General features: G+C 40.4%; 1 protein-coding gene across 1 annotated transcript; it reads left to right on the top strand.

Moving 5' to 3' along the window:
- Positions 1–2,759: 2,759 nt before the first annotated feature.
- Positions 2,760–23,132, top strand: LOC136452980 (phosphatidylinositol 4-kinase alpha 1-like). The gene is made up of 26 exons (XM_066453589.1): positions 2,760–3,781; positions 3,862–4,203; positions 4,282–4,443; positions 5,324–5,494; positions 5,617–5,775; positions 5,884–6,011; positions 7,359–7,665; positions 9,502–9,670; positions 10,146–10,363; positions 11,102–11,260; positions 11,345–11,527; positions 13,034–13,510; positions 13,592–13,951; positions 14,693–14,907; positions 15,866–16,043; positions 16,194–16,330; positions 16,425–16,578; positions 16,981–17,247; positions 17,406–17,483; positions 17,616–17,660; positions 19,147–19,319; positions 19,394–19,589; positions 20,294–20,434; positions 21,250–21,458; positions 21,535–21,696; positions 22,422–23,132. Exons 1-26 carry the CDS (start codon positions 3,023–3,025, stop codon positions 22,678–22,680), a joined length of 5,808 nt encoding a protein of 1,935 aa, XP_066309686.1. The 5' UTR covers positions 2,760–3,022; the 3' UTR covers positions 22,681–23,132.
- Positions 23,133–23,568: the final 436 nt, after the last annotated feature.

Below are 23,568 nucleotides of genomic sequence, written 5' to 3'. Positions count from 1 at the left end.
AGTGGTCTGTGCAATTGAACTATTGTAAGACCTCTTTTAGGTCTTGTTTGATGTTGTCGGATTCATCTCGATGCACATATATTGGGGTGGATTGAGTGGAATTTAGGGGAAACACCTTCAAACTCCAAGAACTCAGCTCCATTAAAAAGGTAGGTGCTGAGGGCTAATTCTATGTTTTTTCTAGAGCACCTCAAGAGGTATTCCAATTTTTTGAATTCTAACTTCCCACGTGGAGTTGAGGAATAATTACCCATCTTACCACTACGAGTTTCAAAACAATACCATGTATGTTAGACTCATTTAAATTTAATAAAATAACACTACGAGTTCATAGAGCATGCAAGGAGAAACAACGATAGCGCCTTTGGAGACCTACAAATTAGAAATTCCAAGTATTACCTACATAAACATAAGCGATCCAGCATTATCCAATGAGCATTCTGTTTCTTCCCTACTGAAACTTTTGAGTCAATAGAAAACACTGAGATAATTATAGAGGTAATCTCGTCACTTATCACTGCTAATCAACCATTGGGATTTGGGAGAGAATAATAAAAATGAAGCATGCTCCGTGAATCCGTGATCGACCCAACTCCACCCATCTGTTTCCTAGATACCAAATCGATCCATATATAGAGTATATAAACTGTGTAGTGGGCGTATCAAACAAACTCAGTTTTATTGGATGCGGCTTATCTATGTAATACAACCAAATATGAAGGCACTATGTATGTTTATGGACTAGATTATACTGTATAAAGTCAGGTACAGACTAAATTCAGTACAGACAACTGATTAGACTCTAATGATATGTTTGGTGGTAGGATTTGTAACACAAACGTAAGGACACCACCAGCGGTGGCATAAATCAATAGTAGTCTAGTCAAAAAGTTACGTGACACATAAGTTTGTGAAGTTTTGGGGCTGCTAGACATACAGAGTACAACGAAAGCCACACTTGCTTTGTATTGTAACATCTTTCATCTTCTCTCTCCTCTGTGCTTTTTCTCTCTCGCACAGCCTGTATACTTGCTTTTTGCAGTTGGACTACCGCAGCTTAAGGATAGCAACGGCCCCAAATACCCAATACCCGACAGATATTTGATCCATTAGGAGACGGGGATGTGATCATATTTTTACCCGTGGACGACTAAATGGGCATGAATCCATCCCCGATGGGTATAACGGGTACGGGAACGTTCCCTGTTTACCCGTCCCCGTTACCCGTCTGGGAACCCGACTATTTGAGCTGTCATACGAGTATTAGGCCAAAAGAAGCTCAACATAGGTATTTTAGCCCAAATCTGAACAATCATATATATAGTTTGTGTGTTCTAGGAACCATAGTTCAATTTTTCCTCATCATCTCCGTCAGCAGCACAAGCACGCCCACCTCACGAGCGCTCGTGCCCCTCGCTTTCTCAATTCGGTCTCTCTGTCATCTTTGCTCGTCCTCCTCGCAACATCGCTCCTTCTCCTTGGCATCTCCGAGACTCCGACACTTATACCGGGGTGAAGAAGAAACGTCTCCGATTACAAAGCTACGACCCCAAGTGTCCTTGTTTATCGGGTATGCAGTACCCGTCGGGTATCTGTTACCCGACCGATGCCCGACGGGTACGGTGATGAGCAAGAATCTATACCCGAGAATGTTAATGGGGACGAGAACAGAATGAATTTTTCATAGCGGTGAATAGAACGTTCCGACGATACCCGAAGGGTACATCCCCGTTGCTTCACCAAGCTAATCTGACAAGCCTGCAAGCACCTATCTCTGTTGAGCTGGCACTTGTGTCAGGCGGTTAGGGATGAAGACACACGCCACGCTGGAGCGTTGGGCTCGCCCTAATGGAATTAAAGCTGTCAATGTTACGGCAACATATAGCATGTGAGCTGATTTCATTCCATTTGCCTTATGTTTGTATACAAACAAACCAAACAGTACATAAAATTTTATCGATCTGCTCTAAACAGAAATAATCAAGAAGATTTGTACATGTCGGGAGGGACCATTTCCGTGGACAACGTCGGGGGGACCATTTCCGTGGACATTTTCTTTTTCTTTAAAAAAAAAACTCCTCCGTGGACATTGGACAGCAGCAGCATCAATGCAACCGCGAGACACCGCCGGCAGCGTCAAAATCGTGACAGGCTCCCTCCCCCTCTCACCGTCTCGCGTCGTCTCCTGACCGCACCGCGCCCGGGGCGGGGAATCGCATTGAGGGCGTGTTTAGATTAAAAAAAATTTTGGGTTTTGGTACTGTAGCACTTTCATTTTTATTTGACAATTAGTGTCTAATTATGGACTAATTAGGTTCGAAAGTTTCGTCTCACGATTTCTTACCTAACTGTACAATTAGTTTTTTTTTCGTCTACATTTAGTACTCCATGCATGTGCCGTAAGATTCGATGTGACGGTTACTGTGTAAAAAATTTTGGATTTTGGAGGGAACTAAGGCCTCGTTTAGTTGAACCAAAAACCAAAATTTTTTGCATAGTACCCGTTACATCAAATCTTGCGGCACATGTATGGAGTACTAAATGTAGACGAAAAAAAAACTAATTGCACAGTTAGCCAAGAAATCGTGAGACGAATCTTTTAAGCCTAATTAGTTCATAATTGAATAATTTTTGTCAAATAAAAACGAAAGTGGTACAGTAGCCAAAAACCAAAAAATTTTGAAACTAAACGGGGGCCTAAACGGGGCCTGAGCCATCGACGTCGCGTGCCTTTCTTCTTCGTTTCCCCTGCCTGCCTGGCTGTCTCAGGCTGCCGCCCGGCCCCAAAACATTCGGCGGCCGAGTCATCCAAGAAAATTAACACGAGCCGTCCACCCACCCTGTCCCTTCCCCGGCTTCCCCCCGTCCTCGGCTCCACCAATTGCTCTCGCGTCAGTGGAACGGAAAAACCAAGGGGGAGGGAGGGAGGAGCGCATCTCCGCCCCGCCCGCGTCGCCGTCCCCCGATCCGCCACATGATCTGACACCGCATTGCCGCCGCGGTGACCCCTCCCGCCCCCGGAATGGAGGCGCTCAACGAGCTCTGCGACCTGGTGGCCGCGCACCCGGATCTCCTCCTCGCCGACAAGCTCGCATGGCTCTCCTCCCGCTGCGCCGCCGCCCCGGCCGCCGCAGCCCCGCAGCGTGCGTCGAGGGCGCACCTCCATTCGCTCCTCGCGTTGGCGCGCCTCCTCCCGGCGGGCGGCGCCGGTGCCGGAGGCGATGCGGCGCCCCCGGCCCCACTCCTATCCTTCCTCGCGTCCCATGCCTTTCTCTCGCCGGCCTTCTGGCCCCAGTCCTTCGCCCCGGCGCCGTTCCTCTCTAGGCTCCTCCCGCTCCTCGCCGCGGCCCCATCCTCCCCCGCCCTTTCTTCTGCGCTATCCGCCGCTGTCCTCGCCGCTCTCGACGTCGCCGACCCGGCCTCCGCGCCGCTCGCCCGCGCGTTCCTCTCCGCTGCCGCCGCCGCGGCACCCCTGCCGCTCCTCCCTGCGGATGCCGCGCCCATCGCTGCCCGTCTGCTCCTCGAGTTTCCTGGCTCCGAGGAGGCGCCGACCAGGGCCAAGGGGAAGGGGGAGGACGCTGCGGGCGAGGAGAACGGAGGGGTAAAGGAGGTGGTGCGGAGGTTCGAGGAGGAGGAGGTCGATGAGCTGGAGCGGAAGGAAGTCGCATTCAGGCTGATCGTACATATGCTTGGGGGCGAGGGTAGGCTTGAGACCGAGCAGGTTGGGAAGGTCAGGAATGCTGCTGCACGACAGGTCCGATCACTCACGGATTTCCTCAAGGTGAGATTCTTCCCTTCGTTTGTGCCTCTGTGTGTTGATGCTTGTTGTGCTTTGCTCATTGTTGTGGTGATGGCTTGCAGATTAGAAAGCGGGACTGGAGGGAGCAGGGTGCACAGCTCAGGGCAAGGATAAACACCAAATTGATGTGTTGCCAAGCTGCAGTGGTGGTGCTAGTGCGAAGCGTTTCCACCATGGACACTGATAGCAAGTCTTCAAAGGATATGCTCCAGCAGACTCTAGCTTGGTTCATCGAGGCTACGAAGTCATGCATCCTGTCATCCTGGCGGAAACTGAAGATATGTGAGGACCTATTTTGTACACTGCTCAATGGGATCAGCCAGATAACTGTCTCACGCGGGGGCCAACTCCTGCCGGTGCTTTTGATTCCCTTAAAACCGCTTGTTGTGAGCACGTGTTCGCAGGCATGTGTCTTGCTTGGACTAAAGAAACTTCTGTTCTCATGGGGCGTGGTTTAATATGAAATCATTATTTTGATGCAGGCTGACATGGCAGGCAGTAGCCCTGGGGCTCTATTTGAAGCAGTGGTGAAGTTGAGCTGTGAGATCATAGAGTTTGGCTGGACAAAGGATAGGGCCCTTGTTGACACATTCATTATGCGTCTAGCTGCTTATGTTCGTGAGCGGAATGATTATGAGGAGGAGGTATTCCCCTTTTCTCTTATTAGTTAGCTCATGGAATTTTTGTGGTCTAGGAAGAGTTGCTGTGATCCTGTGACCCAGGATCTTTTCTGTACTATGAATTATGACAGTACCAACAAATCAACGTAACTAGATGTTGCTCTTGCACGTTTCGTGAAATATTTTTCTCGGTGCAATCCCAGTCATTGTTTCATTTTTAGGCATGTAGGGTGTTCCAATACAGAAATCTGGCTTGTAGGGTGTATTTAAAACAACACTTTGTTATACCATGAGCTTGAGTGATTATTATGGAACATCCGATTTTTAAGCAGGGGTGTTCTGATAGTGCAAAGTTTTTGTGTGAATGGATAGATGGACCAACTCATGTATAATTATGTAAATTTGCTAAAAATGCAGCACTCTTTAACTATTTGAAAATACTATGCTGCTCTAGAATGCCATCTGTAACATCTGTTGATACTTTCAGTGTTGTGACCTGATGCATTTGTGGGCTTTATTTTACGATAATGTTTTCCCGTTTCACAAAAGCTGCAAGCAGAGTAGCTACCATGTAGTTGGTCTTTGTTTTGATTTGGACAATTCGATCTGCCAAAGCAGATGCAGATCCAGCACACTCTTGTCCATCTCATTATGCATGGTTGCAGATTGCAAGCACAGCAATTCAGATTGTTAAATTGATTATGGTTGGGGTGAGATAATTCTGAAAGTTAACTTCACTTCTATGGTTTGGACTGGGACATTTGTTCTGTCGCAGAATTAACCTTACCAGCTGCTGGCAGATTTTATGACCTCACTTTACTACTTGAAATGACCAAACATATGCATTGCAATAGCATTAGTTAGATTTCTGTCTTGGTTGTTTACTTGACTCAATCTGTTTCAGGATGGCAAAGGAAAAGAGGCAGTTCCAGTTATTCGACTTAATGTCATACGCCTTCTGGCTGAGTTATGTGTTTGCTTGAAAAAATGGGAAGTTGTGGACATGATTTTACCCCTTTTCATTGAACATCTAGAAGAGGGTGATGCTTCATCTCCAAGTTCATTGCGTTTACGAGTATGACACTTTGTCTCTACTCAGTTACATATTTTGGCCTTACAATTTTGTTTTTTTCCTTGTTACTTCGCATTTTAAACAAAGGCATTCTTTTTGGCACTCACTTGGTTACAATATTGCAGTTATTAGATGCAATATCTCGTGTTGCGTGCTTGGGTTTTGAAAAATCATATCGTGAGAGTATTGTCTTGATGACAAGAAGCTATCTTGACAAAGTTAAAGCTCTAGGGGCTTCAGAAAACAATACAGTGCCATCGGAAGCAACAACTGAGCGAACAGAGGTATGTGATGAGTTCTGTAAAAAAATTGATTCTATATGTTTATCATATGAAGTGTGATTTTGACTTCTTTTCAATGCTCCATGTTAACTATGCCAAACAACGTTCTAGACTCTTCCTGCAGGCTTTCTGCTTGTTGCTTCCAACCTCACAAGCACAAAACTCAGGTCTGATTATCGTCATAGGTTACTGTCTCTGTGCTCAGATGTGGGGCTAGTTGCTGAATCTAAAAGCGGGAGGTAAGAGATGTTGTGCTGTTAGTTTCTATCTATCTTGTACGTTTTCTATGGAGCTCAAATATCATTAGGTCTTAAAAATGGCCTATATACTAATTGCTGGATGCAAACAAACTCCTGTTATGTCTGCAGTCTAATTTGTGTGCCTGAGTTTATTTGTACGAAAGCAACAATTTATGGATGGTGATCGATCTTAACTCTAATTACTGCTAGAGTCTCTGTCAGAGTGGGGAAAAAAAATCTTATGAAGTGCTACCTCTCGCCCAAAACGATTCTCTAAACGTGTTATGTGTAAGGTTGGGTGTAAATCCAGAGGGTATCTTCTCCCATGGTATCTACCTAGGCTGAGGCAAGTTGGAGAAGAGAGGAAAACTACAAATTATTCGATCAACTCTTGCTTAATGAATATAATGACAGACTTTTAAACAGGCATAGGGCCCCTATTAAGATAGAAACTACCATATGATGTGCATCTACCAATCAGTGAGATCTGCATGCAACTAATACCAAATCCTGAGACATACCAGCTTAAGTGGAAAGCTTGTGAATAACTAATCACTGCCCTCATCTGTTGCCACCGAGGTGCTGCTGCTTTGCCTTGGGGCCACCTTTGCAGGCTATAGTTTTGCCTGTGGTAATGTGCAGTGCTGCCATTGCACCACATCTTACATTCTCCACTCCAGAACTGTACTGCCTGGTTTCAGTCACCTTGAAAATATTTTGGTTGATCACATAAAAATGACATGAGTAGATTTGGCATATAAATAATTGTGTTATTTTGTTACTTCAACCAACATACTATGATAAAAGTTTGAAGGCAGAGATATAATATTGATTAGACCGTTATCTATGTAAGCTTTGTGAATGAACAATCCTGAGCACATTCCTTTGTTCATCTGTGATTTTGCATGAATACTTTTCAATGAATATATTCTGTTTTCTAGCACGCCAAGTTATTGTGGTGATCTTTGCTAGATCTATATATTGAGGTTAGCAAAACCACAAAATAGTAAATAAATGCGAGTTTGACTTTTCAAAGAAAGTTGTACATGATGTCTAGATTCTAATCCAAGACAAGCTTTAAGGACATCCACCTTAGCCTTTGACAACCGAAAGATAGAAAAGGCTGTCTTGTTAGCTTCCAAATGAATAGTAAACGGTTAGTATGCAGATTGAGGAACTAACTCATGTTACTACATGTTATCATCTGGTTCTGTGTGTTGCATGATTTTGGTACATTTCTTCATTTGTTTTACATGATTTTATGTCTCACGCTTGTCTATTTGTCATAACTCATAACAAAGTCGGCTGACACATTGTGTGCTTTGATATTAATTTTCATTAATGCAGGAGTGGTGCTGATTTGATGGGTCCGTTACTTCCCGCAGTTGCTGAAATATGTTCTGATTTTGATCCAGTGTCCACTGTTGAGCCATCATTATTGAAACTATTCCGAAACCTTTGGTTCTACATTGTATTGTTTGGGCTAGCTCCACCCATACAGAATAATGAGGCACCTACAAAACCAGTTTCCACTTCATTAGGTACAATGGAAAGCAGCAGTGCTATAGCCCTTCAAGCTGTAGCTGGACCATACATGTGGAACAGCCAATGGCCTGTAGCAGTGCAACGTATTGCGCAAGGAACACCTCCTCTGGTAAGTTACTCGGAGCTTAGAGCTAGAAACAGTTTCTTTGCTATGTTATTAGAAAATTGAACTTCCTTTCCTGGCACCAGTGAACATAACTTGTACTTTGAACATTGTTTGCTTAAATGCCCATTTAAACTCTAGACAGTGGCCAACCGTCTCCTTTTAACAGCCATTTAGCCTGTTTAAACAACCATTTGGCTAATTAGATAGCCATATTGCCCAATAATTGGCTAAACAGGGGATGATTGACTGTTTTTAGTGTTTAGGTGAACGCTGGCTTTGAATGAGGGTGGCAGAGCAGTCATCATTGGTTTTTACAACAACAACAACAACAACAACAACAACAAAGCCTTTAAGTCCCAAATAAGTTGGGGTAGGTTAGAGTTGAAACCCAGCAGAAACAATCAAGGTTCAGGCACATGAATAGTTGTTTTCCAAGCACTCCTATCTAAGGCTAAGTCTTTGGGTATATTCCATCCTTTCAAGTCTCCTTTTATTGCCTCTACCCAAGTCAACTTCGGTCTTCCTCTGCCTCTCTTCATGTTACTATCTTGGCTTAGGATTCCACTACGCACCGGTACCTCTGGAGGTCTCCGTTGGACATGTCCAAACCATCTCAACCGGTGTTGGACAAACTTTTCTTCAATTGGTGCTACCCCTAATCTATCACGTATATCATCGTTCCGAACTCGATCCCTTCTTGTATGACCGCAAATCCAACGCAATATACGCATTTCCGCGACACTTTTCTGTTGAACATGTCGTCTTTTCGTAGGCCAACATTCTGCACCAATGCACCATATAACATAGCAGGTCTAAGCCGTCCTATAAAACTTGCCTTTTAGCTTCTGTGGTACCCTTTTGTCACATAGGACACCAGATGCTTGGCGCCACTTAATCCACCCTGCTTTGATTCTATGGCTAACATCTTCATCAATATCCCCGTCTCTCTGTAGCATTGATCCTAAATATCTAAAGGTATCCTTCCTAGGCACTACTTGACCTTCCTAGTCATCATTGGTTTTTATGCCCCCTAATTTAAACCTGCATACTCTGTACTTTTGTCATTGGTCTTTATGCTCCCTAGTCCGTACATTGAGTCGTTTTCATGTTCTGTTGAAATTACATCAGGACAAATGTAGCTTGGCCTAAACCAATACTACATTAGTAAAAAGGTCTGTTTTATCATATTTTCTGGATAGGAGCATTTAACAGAACAGGTATACTGGGTCACATAAGTAAAAAATATCTTCTATTGTTACATGCTGGTTCAAATGAACCCCAGTACCATCTCCATTGCACGGAAAAAGTCATGTTTACTCCATCTGTCCAAGTTTCAATTTATCCCCTTTGGCCTTTGCTATGAAACTGAGAAATGAGCCCGATCTACCTTTTTAACCAGGCCTGCACCCGGAACTTGATTTTGAAGGTGGTTCAGCCATATTGGCTGCAGGCAGCCAGCATGCTTTCTGATATGCACCATTTGTCATGGACCATAATTTTTTTCAGATAAAAATTTATTACAGTTTACACTTGCTTTGGATGGACAAGAGGTCCACCCAATATGAATATTTAAATGCTATTTCATCTTGTTCAGTTTTACTTCAGTCACTTGTCTCGCTCCCTTTTCGAACTTTCAAAGTGCCATCTGCTAAAACATAATGATGTTTTCCATAATAATTGATAAGAATTCTTGGATTACCAATTCTTAAGTTTTCCCTCCTTTTATTAGAAGTTGGTAATTATGATTAATAATCCTTTGTTCATCACTTCATGCAAATGGCCAGTATTCTTGCTGTGATTAATACAATGTTAACATCCTTTATGCTTTCCTGATTCCAGGTTGTTAGTTCTGTAAAATGGCTTGAAGATGAGCTAGAGTTAAACGCGCTACACAACCCAGGTAGTCGCCGTGGTAATGGTAATGAAAATTCTGCTGTTGGGCAGAGAGCTGCACTTTCTGCTGCTTTGGGAAGTCGAGTTGAGGCAGCGGCAATGAACACTATTTCAGGTCATTTTTTATCCTCTCATGAGTGCTTAACATTTTTTTTTAATTCTGGAGAAAAGAACAATATTGCAACTCAACTCAAATACATTGATGTGTAGAATGAAGTATATTGCACGTAGGTCCTTAACTGTAATGTTCTGTATAAGGTCTGTAAACTTCAGACTAATAGTCATGCAAATAAATATGCACATGTTCCCTCAGGTTCACATTTTTCAATATGCCTAATGTGTTTTATCTGTTGCATGTTGTTCTTTACAAATGGATTTCGTTGGGGAACAACTTAAACAGGGAAAACCTAGTATCTTTTGGACGCAAAAAGAAAAGCAAAAGATAATTGTTTGTCCATTCATTTCCCTTGTTAGAACTAGATTGGATTGTTGGTATTGACATATTCATGCCAGTCTTTAAGTGGTACAGTATGCACTAGGCAGATGAAATTGTGTTGATGTACCATTAATCCTGTTTACTTTATTTTCAGGGGTAAAAGCTACGTACCTCCTTGCAGTTGCTTTCCTGGAGATACTGCGTTTCAGTTGCAATGGTGGCCTACTCTCGGCTACATCTACATTGAATAGATCAAATAGTGCTTTCAGTTGTGTATTTGAATACCTGCTCACTCCAAACTTGACGCCGGCGGTAACTCAGTGTTTGACGGCAGTTGCGCATAGAGCTTTTGAAACAGTGCTGTCATGGCTGGTACACTCCTCACTTGAGCAGTCTGTTGTAACATATTTGGCATGTGTTACACTATCCTGTATCCCATCATTTACTTTGAAACATGTAGGAAACTGGAAGTCCTGTTTGCCATTGTGTTTAAGGGGCTGTTTGGACCACGGCCTCCGAGGCTATGCCTGGCCAGGCAAGTAATCCTGCCCCCCAGGCGTCCAAAATCGAATGCCTGGGGCGCTGCCTGACCCAGGCAGCTGGACAATGCCGGCTACCAAACAGCCCCTAAATATGTACTCTGTTATTTTCTGTTGAATTTAATTTTGTATGTGAAAACAGTATCTATACTAGAGGTCATTGCTGTTGTCTGGATAGTTTTAGTAGGTGCTCATATCAAGGATTCTTATTGAGCTTCAAGTTGTTAGTAAATGTGTTATAGCAAAAGGATACATTATAAATTTTCGAATTGTTACTTTTGTTGATCTGAAATAAAGAATTATGCCTCACAAGTAAATGCCTCATCCATGAACAAAGTGTTTTATAAATTGGGCACTGACAACATGCATCACGTGTTCCATAATTGCAGTCTGTTTTGGATTTTATTTGCACAATGAAGTTCCGTTGTGTTTTGCTTGTTTAACTAGGAGATACTCCATCATCCATTCATCGCCAATGCATTGTATTCATTTATTGACATCCATTTTAGAGCTATATAAACAGCAACTTCTAACTGTGCAAATTGATTATATTTGTTGTTTTGGTGACCAGGAGGATCGCATATCTGACATAGGTGAAGGAGCTGATGTTAGAGAATCAGTTCTTTCTGTTCATGCTTGCTTTCTGATAAAAAGCATGTCCCAGAGAGATGAGCATGTTCGTGATGTGAGTGTTAAGCTGTTAATGCAGCTGAAGGAAAAGTTCCCACAGGTACCCATTCATTTGGTTTGTCATGTACTCATGTTTTGATTTTATCGATTTGAGACATTGATGTGACTAGTTCTGAATTTTCAGGTCCTCTGGAACTCTGCATGCTTGGATTTACTTCTTATTTCTGTTCACAATGAGTTGACTTCTGGCCCAGTCAGTGATCCTGCTTGGGTTGCAACTGTACGCTCACTGTATCAAAAGATTGCTAGGGAATGGTTAACAAGTGCTCTTTCGTATGCTCCGTGTACCACTCAAGGCCTTATACAGGTTTAATGAATAACAATATTATTCAGCCAGACTTTTGTTCCAGCAGTGTTGTTCTGTGTTTGTGTGAGGCTGATGCTTTATTTCCTGTTAGTAGATGGTCACTGTCCTGTCAATGTTAAGGTTGCCGATTGCTTGTCTGGTTGAGGTTAAGCTTGCTTATCATGTAGATCCTTTCCCCTTTATTAGATTTCCTGTACAGTATGTTTTTGACTTCATTTGGAACATTTTGTTTCTTCTTTAGTTGTGCTCTTTAGTCATGATCTGGTGCTACTTTGATTAACTGTTTGACTGTGCATGCATGCATAATGATCTCCTGGATTGTTTTTTTCCTTCTGTGTAACTTTCAATTGTTGATACTACCTTCCGTAATAAACAAGTGGAAATTCTTGCTATCTGGTAAGGATTTTTTTTCCTTGAAAACGTAGGAGAGCCGAGTATCATTATATTAAGAGAAAAAGGGGGTGAGAACCCTTACAAAACCACAGACTCACACAATTTATTATTGTTTTGGAGGCAGTTGCCAGACATGTTGGAAATAATCCTGTGTCTAGGTGCATGCTAGTGTCTAGGTTCATAGCCTTTAGTTTAGCTTAATTTGAGCATGGAATAATAGGAGTAGTAGGCTGTTTATTTGGGTAATATTCTAATTAGGAGGCTATCACAGCCACAATCGTTGCTCTCAGCACTGTATAAAGCTAGGAGGAAAATCAGAAAAGGCTAAGTCATTTCAGCCACCAAAACCATTGTGTTTGTGTTTTCTTGTGTGTGAGTACCTGGTGATCTGTTAGAGGCTATTTGCTTTTTAAGACAGATTATCTTAGCTGGATATGGCATGTCCTGGGAAACTATTTCCTTTGGGTTAGCATTCGTATCAGTAGAAATCTATGAAAATAATTTTGCTGACTCAAAATAACTTGCTACATATTTTAGCATTTGCATGTTGTTTGCTTGAACATTTTGCAAGAATAATCTCTGAAATTTGTGCTTTGACTTTTGGTTATTGCATATGGGTTTCTCTTTCCATTCCAATGCTGAATGGAAATAAGTCATCTGGTTATCTAATCAACAGAGTTTTCAGAGTGGCTCTAATAACAGGAACATTGTCTGTATTACTGCCAGAAAATAAGGAAGATAACCTTTCACTAGTGGCATCAGATTACTTAAGTGGTGCATCACTGCATCAGTTCAGTAGCTTATTATCCCATTTTTTATTACCAAAAGCTGTCCTTTGTTGGCATCTGTTGTGTCAAATGATATACACATCTTAATGTATGCTCAACAGAAATGGTCGGAGAAGAAACTGCCTGAATGTTTTTGTGTTCTATATTTTCCGTGAGGAATTACCGCACATTCAAATGAACCTTTCTTTTAAACGTCTATAGCACAAACTTATGCCACATGCATCATTATGCTGGCATAAGAAGTTCATACTTGTAACTTGTCCTTTTCGTTTTCCACCCAATGCCTGATATATCTATTGAAGAGGGTTTTGATTGCATTTTTTAGGAAAATTTTTGCAAGCCAAGTGGAGTACAAAGAACACAGCATACAGCAGATGTTGTTTCACTTTTATCTGAGATACGTATTTGTAGTGGAAAGAATGATTGGAACGGTATTAGGACGGCCAATGTTCCTGCAGTTATGGACTCTGCAGCAGCAGCATCGGGAGCCAAAAAAGAAGCACCTGACTTCACTTTGGAAGTACTATCTACTGCAGTAGTGAGTGCAACTGTGAAGTGCAACCATGCTGGTGAGATTGCTGGTATGAGAAGGCTTTTTAGTACTATGGGAGGCATAAACATGGTCATGTCTCCTCCTGGCACACAATCTGTGCATCCTCATCAGTCATTTGATGAAGTTTTTGTCTCCAAGTTTGTCAGCCTTCTTCAGAACTTTGTTGTTGCGGCGGAGAAACAACCAATAGATAATTCACAATTTCGTGAAACATGTTCTCAAGCTACAGCATTACTTCTTGATCATATGGTAAGATCATTTTTGCACCTAGGTGGCCTGTTGTTTCCTTAATTCTGGATTAATTCTACTTTTCTATATTGTAACATGTAGGTGTCTGATTCTAGAGCAAATCTGGAAGGGTTTTCTCAGCTTATACGGCTTCTATGTTGGTGTCCTGCTTATATTTCTACCCCTGATGCAATGGAGACTGGAATCTACATCTGGACATGGCTAGTATCGGCTGCACCTTCTTTAGGTCCTCTTGTGCTTGCGGAACTTGTTGATGCATGGCTATGGACCATAGATACAAAGCGTGGATTGTTTGCATCCGATATGAATTACTGTGGCCCAGATGCAAAATTGAGGCCGCATCTTATCGCTGGTGAGCCTGAGCCACCGCCAGAAAAGGACCCAGTGGAAGCAATAATAGCCCATAGACTCTGGCTTGGCTTCTTTATTGATCGGTTTGAGGTTATAATCTCACCTTTTCTTCATTTATGTTATGAATTGTTACTGTTTTTTATGGCTAAAACTATGGTACTAGTGTGCATGCAACATATCTTCAATTGTTGTTTGCATAACAGAATAACAGATGTTCAACCTTGTCTTATTTTCTCCTCTTTTTTTTCTGTTTTTTCTGAGCATATTCAATTTGTTGTTGCATACTAGTTTGGAGCGTGGAAGGTTTTTGCACTGAAGAAAATGAATAGGGCATTGTGATCTATACAATACTGCTTCTCTTAAGCTTGTTTCGTGATCTTTTGGAGTGTGGGATTAAGGGGTGACATAAACGAAAAGAAAAGCAAATAATACAACAAAGTTCTTCCTGAATTGTCCGTGCTTTATCTTCTTTGTTACCATCACTTATTCAGAAGTTGTTTTATTGTCTATATTCTAGAACTTCTGTCTATGTGTGTCTGAATTTTTCTGTTCTGTGCATACAGGTTCAACCTCACTCTGTGATATATTATAAATAACTTCATAATAAATTGACTAAATTCAGCTTAATAGCTAATTAATGCTTCAAAAGGTTCTTACAGTGTATGAGATGCAAAGAAGAGTTTATTGAACTCAGGGAGCAAAGTAGGGGTACTTTTAGTCTTGGAAGTGTAGTGGATTGCACATTGGTTGCATTCTAGTACACATTTTGGCAACTGATTCTGTTACTAGAATAGTTAATTCCACAACCTTATACAAGTGCCATTCTGGCAGGTGGTTCGGCATGACAGCATTGAACAACTTCTACTTCTAGGTCGGATGTTACAAGGAACAATGAAGTCTCCAGCTCATTTTTCTCACCATCCTGCTGCTACTGGCACTTTCTTTACTGCAATGCTCCTTGGATTGAAGTTTTGCGCATGCCAGTCTCAATCTAACTTGCAGAAGTGTAATATGGGGCTTCAGTTGTTAGAGGACAGGGTATACCGGTAAAATTTACTTCACTCCATTGTTTCTGTGTCCTTATATAATTATGTGTATTAGGTTCGATGTTTCATCATATGCATGCTACAATCTTTCTGACATCGCTTTCTATGTCTCATCTGTAAAATCTTGATATTTTGAATGATAAGGTAAAACAAAAGGAAGAGCTCATCTATATAAAATCTTGAATTACAATGACAAAAAAAATTTCACAAAATTATATCAAAACTATATGTTTGTGGCACTTTATAAAAAAAGGGGCGTACCCAGTGCAGAGAGCTCCCGCTCTATGCGGGGTCTGGGGAAGGGTGTCAGTGGCAAGCCTTACCCTCGCCTGTGCAATGCGAGGAGACCGCGACTCGAACCTAGGACCTTCCGGTCACAGGCGGTAAGACTACCGCTTGCACCAGGCCCGCCCTTCGTTTGTGGCACTTTATAAAAAATACAAATTTTGCAAGAAATTAATTGCATAACTCATAGTTAACTATTGGACTTTTAGTGTGATTTCTTAGTAATTTGGTGGTTTAGTCAAAAGGGATATCTATGTAATATTACCAATCACCAAAACTGGTAGTTGACAAGTTAACAAAACCTTAAATGGTATTCATTTTAATTTAGACATGCAGTTGAGAGAAAACACTTTTCTCTTGTGTTTCATCTCCATATGAGTGGTTTGGCTGGGTGTTTACGTTGGCTTGCCAAACCTATCACAACCCTCCCTCTTTCTGGGAAGGGATTCTTTCTCCATCTGGGTTTGGGACTGGCAATGTTGAAACAACACAGGTGGAGTAATGTTTATTTCCCTCCTTTACCCCGATGGAGTAATTATGCTTCAACTATCTCTTACTATCAAGTAGAGTATGTAATTATTTCTTAATTTTCATGCTTGTTTCGGCTGCAAGTTTGCATCTTCTTTGTTGTCTTTTGATTTGCTACTGTACCTTTTTTGTCCCGTCTTTTCAGTGCTGCTTTGGGATGGTTTTCTTATGCGCCTGAGTGGTATGAATCTCAAAACAAAGCTTATGCTCAGAGAGAAGCTCAATCAGTGTCAGTATTTGTCCATTTTCTACAAAATGAGCGCACCAGTGGTCCTGTCGATTCTGTTTCAAAGTTACAGGGACGTGAAGGTGAACCTAATATGGTATATGACTGAACTACACTTTTGTTTCCCATTTATTTCTCTGATATCATCCTCAATTCAGAGAAATGTGTCTCTTCTCTCACTCATCCTATATATATATTTTTTTGAAATTATAAACCTTTCTCTGCCATTTTTTTTCTTTGGTTGCAGGCAGATCAGATACATCCTGTCTGGGGCTGTGTTGAAAACTATGCAACTGCAAGGGAAAAGCGTAAACAGTTACTTCTGACGCTTTCTCAGAATGAGGCAGACAGACTTGAAGTCTGGGCACAACCAATAAATACAAAGTAACTACCCTACTTTGAGTTGTCAATCTTCCTTTTGTTTCTTTGGGTCCTATTGAGTTCGAGTTAACATGCGTCTCGTGTTATCTGTGGCCAGAGATACGGCGACTTTTCGTGGTAAAATCAGCTCGGATAAATGGATTGATCATGTCAGAACTGCTTTTGCTGTTGATCCTCGAATTGCTCTTTCTATGCCTTTGAGGTTTCCCACAAATGCAACAATGCAATCTGAGATTACTCAGCTGGTACAGGTATGGTTCTTTCCTATGGCTGCTACCTTTTCAGATATTATAATTGCTACTTTTTTTTATCTTCACATGCAAGAGATCACATAGTTGGTACAAGTATAGTTGTTTCCTGAGCTGCTATCTTTTCAGATATTATAATTGGTGCTAGGTTTCTTTTTGTTTTCTTCGCATGCAAGTTCTGTTTCATAATATCTTTGCTTTGCATCATGTTCCATCAGTATGTGTGTAGAGATTTGTATAGTCCTGTAGGAATATACTAGTGAGTTTAAGCTCCACCCATGTTGATTGGGTAATGTACTTGGTTTCTGAGTTTAGTGACTTATTATGCATATTTGACATCTTTCTAACTTCTGCTTTCTTTCATTGATAAAGCCGGCTGATGTTCATATGCTTTTTCTTTTATAGACACGACTACTGGAGCTTCGTACAATTCCTGAAGCATTACCTTTTTTCATTACTCCAAAGGCAGTAGATGAAAATTCAGTGCTGTTACAGCAACTACCACACTGGGCTCCATGTTCTGTTACACAGGCATTGGAGTTTCTTACTCCTCCTTATAAAGGACATCCACGTGTTATGGCCTATGTCCTTCGTGTCTTGGAGACTTACCCCCCTGAGACTGTTACCTTTTTTATGCCACAGTTGGTACAATCTCTCAGATATGATGAAGGGGTGAGAATTCTTTCAGTGATATGCATGTTTGTGTCATCAATGTACACATAGAACTTCAGTCTACATCTTTTGCTTTAACATTGCTCATAGAAGCCATATTATTTTCTTAAATAATTTTTTACATGTATCTCATTTCTCATGCCTTTTAACTCAATCAGAAACTGGTTGAAGGGTACTTGCTTGGAGCTACTCGAAGAAGTAATATATTTGCTCATATCTTAATATGGCATCTGCAGGTGAAATTTATTTATCTTCTACCATGTCCTCTCTTTTTCCCCCATTTTTAGAAGATATTTTTTGATTATGTAAGTTATTACTTATGTGAAATTCTTTCACTGAGATTTTTTGGTCTGGAACTTGAAATGCAGGGAGAATACGTTGATGAATCTGAGAAAGATGCAGCCGCTCTGAAGGTATTATCTTTTGTTTTTCTGTAGATGGATTTTCCATTCCTTTTTCGTATCAAAATATGCATTAGCAAAAGAAGTACTGTTTTTTCTCCATTCCGCTCCTTTTCTTAAACTTCATTAATAAAGTTTGAGCCATAATAATGCTTGAGTATCATTGCCTTCTTAGTGATATAACCAGTCAAAGATTATTTGACCCTAAATAAATTAATTAAATCATCTTGAATTTCCACGGCCTGTGATGGTCCATAAATGATGGGCTTGAACAATTAAATGATGCAATGCTATTATGCATATGGAGTAAGAGATTTAAACATGGAGTGAATAATTTAAGAGATTTAAGCATAGCGATTGCACTGGTGTATTTTTTATTAATCATGCATACCTATATGTACTCCCTCCGTTCCAAATTATAAGACGGTTTGGCTTTCCTAGATACATTGTTTTAACTATGTATCTAGACATAGTGTATATCTAAGTACATAGCAAAAGCTGTGTCTTGAAAAGCCAAAACGTCTTATAATTTGGAATGGAGAGAGTACTATCTTGAAGTTTTCTTGACTCAATTCATGTTATGTTCGGAGTTGTGGTAGGCAAGGTGTGTTTGAAGGGAACATATCAAAATTTGGAATAAGATTTTAATTTTGTATACTATTTTATTTCAGATTTATTCTATGTGAAGAGGAACCAAGTGAGAAAATTCATAAGAAATGATATCTGTTACTAATTGCTGTTACCAGCAAACTTATTTTTGCACCGTGTAACAAATTTTTGTTGTGGAAGTTGAAGTTTTAAAGAATGATACAACACTTCGTTTACTACTGCGAAAAGTCCTTTTGGATTTTCTTTTCATGATAATTTGAATGCATAATTGCACCACAAAGAGGTGATTGCACATGTTGTCGTTGTGATGTTATGAATGTACATTCAAGAAAAATCTACACATGATTTTTTTATGTTCTAAATACATATTTTAAAAGTTATTGATAGTCATAGTTTCAAAAGATTGACCAAACCTTGTCTGGAACCTCAAGTGCTTGTGACCGAGTGAGTATATTGTAACATGTCATAGTTGATGTTTGCTGCTTATAACGAAATTTGCAGCAATTGATTTAATTAAATCTATCGTATAATTTTGTTGTCATGTTTTTAGGTTACAGGTATCAATGCAGATTTGGCCTCCTCGGGTGCGAGCGTCCTCATTAGCTAAAATATCGTGTTGTAATGTTTCAAAAGATCATCACAAAAATCATGTATGTAGTGCGCATAAAATTAAGTGTGTTTTCTGAATCTCAACATCAAAGATGAATTTTAAACTGCATTGTTGTGGCTTCACATTAACTTTAGGTGTACTACATACATGATTTTTGTGATGACTTTTTGATACATTGTAACATGATATTTTAGCTAAAGAGGATGCCAGCACCCCAGGAGGCCAAAACATTGGTGTCACAAATATAGTGTTCATGTTTCATTATTTTTTTCTTTCCAGGGCAGTGCTTTCCAATCCTTGCTTCCTGCTGTTAAGGACAAAATTATAGAGAGTTTCACTCCAGAGGCTCGTGACATGTTTGAAAGAGAATTTGATTTCTTTGACAAAGTGACCTCTATTTCTGGTGTTCTTTTCCCTCTTCCCAAGGACGAGCGGAGAGCGGGTATAAGAAGGTAATTCTAGAGTTATTGTAATGTTTCGAAAAGAAAAGAATTGAGAACTTACTTTTATTATATTTTTCATGCAGGGAACTGGAGAAGATTTCGATTCCAGGTGATGACCTCTACCTACCTACTGCAACAAACAAGTTAGTACGGGGTATACAGTTGGACAGTGGTATTCCTCTCCAGTCTGCTGCAAAAGTTCCAATAATGATTACTTTTAACGTTGTTGACCGTGACGGGGACCCAAATGATGTAAAACCACAGGCTTGTATTTTTAAGGTAAATTATAATTTCCTTTGCAGTTAGCATGCACAAACAACCTTTACTTCTTGAGATCTTTTAATCATTTATGAATCATGATATGGCTAGTGGATTGGTTGGAATTAGCCGAAAGATGGAGCTTGTTCACCCTCGTTAGAGGCTCTGAACAGTTATTAGGTGGAACTTGGATTCTGTTATGCTAGATTAACTCTTTGCCAAAGCCCTTGATATAGAGTTGGCACCTAACAATCCAATCTAACAAACTCACTGTCTCACCGACAAACTGAACTAACTTATCCCTCAAGCTAATGATCCTAACCAACTGACAATAAGGAAGAGCTAAGCTCCTGCCTGTTGTTGTGGGAGCTGGGCGGACGTTGTCTCTTCTTGTGGCCCTGATAGGTGCGGCCCACGAAAGCATCCACAACACCTCATTTCATCTTTCTATCTTCAAGAACGTGCTCTTAAGTACTGATATTATTAATTAATATTTAGTATACTATTAAAGAACTATAAGCTTACCAACTTTGTAGTTTACTAGAAAAATTGCTGACACATTTGACCATATGAAGGCACCAAACGTTAAGCCTATAAAAAAGTATTGTGCATTCATGATTTTACTCTATCCAAATTGTAGTGTAGCAGTCCTATTTTCTTCATTTAGCTAGATTAGTGATAACTCACCCACTGTGCTGAACACTAGCTGGTTTCTTTGATATCAGGTTGGTGATGACTGTAGACAAGATGTGCTGGCGCTGCAAGTGATTGCTCTATTAAGGGATGTATTTCAAGCTGTCGGATTAAACCTGTATCTTTTTCCGTATGGTGTTTTGCCTACTGGGCCAGGCCGAGGCATAATTGAGGTGAACATGTCTTCGCAGCTTCTTCTTTTTTAACCTGTATGGCCTATGGAATCACCAAGCAATAATCATGTGTGTAATTGCCTTTTGTTTCCAATCAAATGTGAGGTGTGCACTGGCAAATCTTGAAGATTTGGTGCAAGGGCCCAAGAGATGAAAGTTTTAGTAACTTCGAGCAGAAAAATTCCCTTCAAGTGTTAAATAAATTGATAAGTAAACTATACTACATGATACTTCTACTTTTTTCTATCATGACATTAAAAAAACTTAACCATGTGGAGAAGACCTCCTTTAGGGAGGTACTCACATGACTTGTGAGGACCTGGGTTTGACCCCAGGTGGGTTGCCTCTCAGCTGGAGGCTCTACCAACCAAACCAAGCTATAAATTACTCCTCAGCAATAACATTTATATTCCATTAAAAAATACAAAGTTTTGAGCATTACTTGATCTCTGAGATTCGAGTTTAGCCTTTGATATTGGTGAATGATTGAGATGTATGGTAGGATGCCAAATGCACTGATTTTATTTTTGTTGTGGTCGATCTCAGTACTTTTAAGTATTAGTTTTTATAGTCATGAAAGATTTACTGCACTGTTTCTCAATGTTTTTGCTTTAGCTGTGTTCAGTCAGTAGAGTTTCTATTTGCATAGCTAATATTTTTTTTTTCTCTCTCGTATACACTGGAGACCTGCATATCATTGCATCGGTAGTAATGCTAGCGTGCATTGTTTTTGTTGATATGTTAGAATATTCGTTTTATACCTAATGGTATTGGCTAGTTTCTTGGTTTCCACTATTAATCCTAGGTGGCTGCAGGTGGTCCCAGATACTCGGAGTAGAAATCAAATGGGTGAAACTACTGATGGTGGTTTATTAGAGATATTTCAGCAAGATTATGGTCCTGTAGGTTCACCTTCTTTTGAAACTGCTCGAGAAATGTTTATGATCAGTAGTGCTGGATATGCTGTTGCTAGCTTACTCCTTCAACCGAAGGATCGGCATAATGGCAATCTTCTCTTTGATAGGTATGACACACTAAGTTTTTTTAAATGAATGGTTGAATCTAGAATATGCAACTTAACCATCACCTTGTTTATGCAGCCATGGGAGATTAGTTCATATTGATTTTGGTTTTATTTTGGAGATTTCACCTGGAGGTAACATGGGATTTGAGAGCGCACATTTCAAGCTAAGCCACGAGATGACTCAATTGCTGGATCCATCTGGAACTATGAAGAGTGATACATGGAACCAATTTCTCAGGTAAGCATAAATTGCACACTTAATGAACTAGAGTTACTGGTATGCTTAGTAATAAATGTACTTGTATACACTTTTGCCACCATTCAGTTTTAGTATCAGATGTGTGAGAGCACAGCAAAGGGAGCTAGAGAAAATATTAGGGGAAGTAAAGGATTGGTCAACTTTTTTTGTTACGAAAAATTATTTGCATCACAGCATTCACAGTTAACTTACTGTTATGGTGGTAAAAGCATGACCTTAATTGTTCGTACTAGCTTGTTATGAATAATGATGGTTGGAAGACAAAATAACCTCAGTGTTGATCATAGTTTGATCGAACCATTTTTTCCACGGACTCCATATTGCACTTCCCTTCAATTTGTGAGCAAATACTGATCAATATTGGCCATGAAAGTACCAACTTATGCAGGTGATTGTGAACCCAAAACTGCTGATTAGCTGGTCTGGAGTCTGGACTGTAATCAGCTAAGGAGAGCTATTGACCTCTGGAAAAAATTAAAATGATTAAACATGGTTGTGGGTGGATGTCATACTGAAGAACTAGGAGCAAACATTCATGCATTCATGATAGGAACCAACTGATCAGTAGTTTGTTTTCGTTCTGACTCTTTATGTTTCTGAAATTTGGTTAAGATTAGTTGACTCAGATATTCTCCCACCACCAGTTTGTGTTGTTTTTTTGTGTGATATGTACAGTAGTTCTGATTTGAGTATTTCGCTTTCAGATTGTGTGTCAAAGGATACCTAGCAGCAAGGAGGCATATGAATGGGATTTTAAGTACAGTCAACCTGATGGTTGACAGTGGCCTTCCTTGCTTTAGCAGGGGAGATCCTATCAATAATCTTCGAAAGCGGTTTCATCCAGAGATGAATGAACGTGAGGCCGCTAACTTCATGGTACGAACATGTGCTGATGCTTACAACAAGTGGACTACCGCAGGGTATGACTTGATTCAGTACTTGCAGCAGGGTATTGAGAAATAGTTTGTTTCTCGTTTTGTAAATGGTGTTCGTGTACATCAATTTTATGTAGCCACTATCTTTTTATGTAGAATTTATTTTTTGAGTTGTATCGTTGGTAAGGATGGAATTCACGTGATTAACGTAGGATGTTTGTTGCACAGAGGCAAAAAAAAAAAAAAATCTCGCACTGTAAGACTGCCTAGAAAGTAGCTAGTAAGTAGATCAAGATTTTGTATTGCTGTCGCAGAATGTATTTTCTTTTACTAGACATGTAATTTTATCATGCGAATTTTTACTTGTTACGAGATGAGTACTTTGTTCATTGCTTTTTTTCTTGCTAGACGGCATGTTGTTGGGCGTGTGTTGTGTGGAAATGCCTGTAAGATGCAGGCCGGATAATGACCTCTCCTGAACAGTGTAATTGCCCAGGGCCAAGGGCCTCGGCTGGTAGAAGATATTTGACCAGATCCAGATGGGCTACTTGCTGTGCTACTACAGATTTCTGTCCTCTGATTTTGTACACTACTAACTGTTAGATTAATTAAGCAATGTGCACCGCGCTATTTATATTGCTGTGGTGATATGTGCCAGCCAGCAAGTAAATCAACGTCGATTTCTGGACTCTCTTGCCACAGTTTTAGTTCCCTCTTTATAATCCGTATTTTTCAGTTTGTTTTTTTAGTCGGGACAGTGTTTTTCTCTCCTAACAAATCAGCTAGAACAGTGTTTTGGCTAAGTTCATGATGTTGGGGCATGGACATAATACCCAAAGCGAAGGTTGCATGGACTCTAAATAAAACAGTCATTTTGCCATGAAACAAAGAAAAGTCAAACAAATATGTTGGGTATGCAATCTTAACTGAAACACGGTAAGGCAACGCTTGCTTATTATCGGGGGAGTCGAATGAT

Source organism: Miscanthus floridulus, chromosome 1 (assembly GCF_019320115.1).
Source record: "Miscanthus floridulus cultivar M001 chromosome 1, ASM1932011v1, whole genome shotgun sequence".
Lineage (NCBI taxonomy): Eukaryota > Viridiplantae > Streptophyta > Magnoliopsida > Poales > Poaceae > Miscanthus > Miscanthus floridulus.
The sequence above is the reverse complement of the archived record's forward strand: the minus strand, read 5'-3'. Positions and strand labels throughout refer to the sequence as shown.

Coding starts and splice junctions, on each gene's coding strand:
- LOC136452980 (XM_066453589.1), top strand. CDS start 3,023: ATGGAGGCGCTCAACGAGCTCTGCGACCTGGTGGCCGCGCACCCGGAT. Junction 7,666..9,501: donor CGCAAGGAACACCTCCTCTG/GTAAGTTACTCG, acceptor TCCTGATTCCAG/GTTGTTAGTTCTGTAAAATG. Junction 9,671..10,145: donor GGCAATGAACACTATTTCAG/GTCATTTTTTAT, acceptor CTTTATTTTCAG/GGGTAAAAGCTACGTACCTC.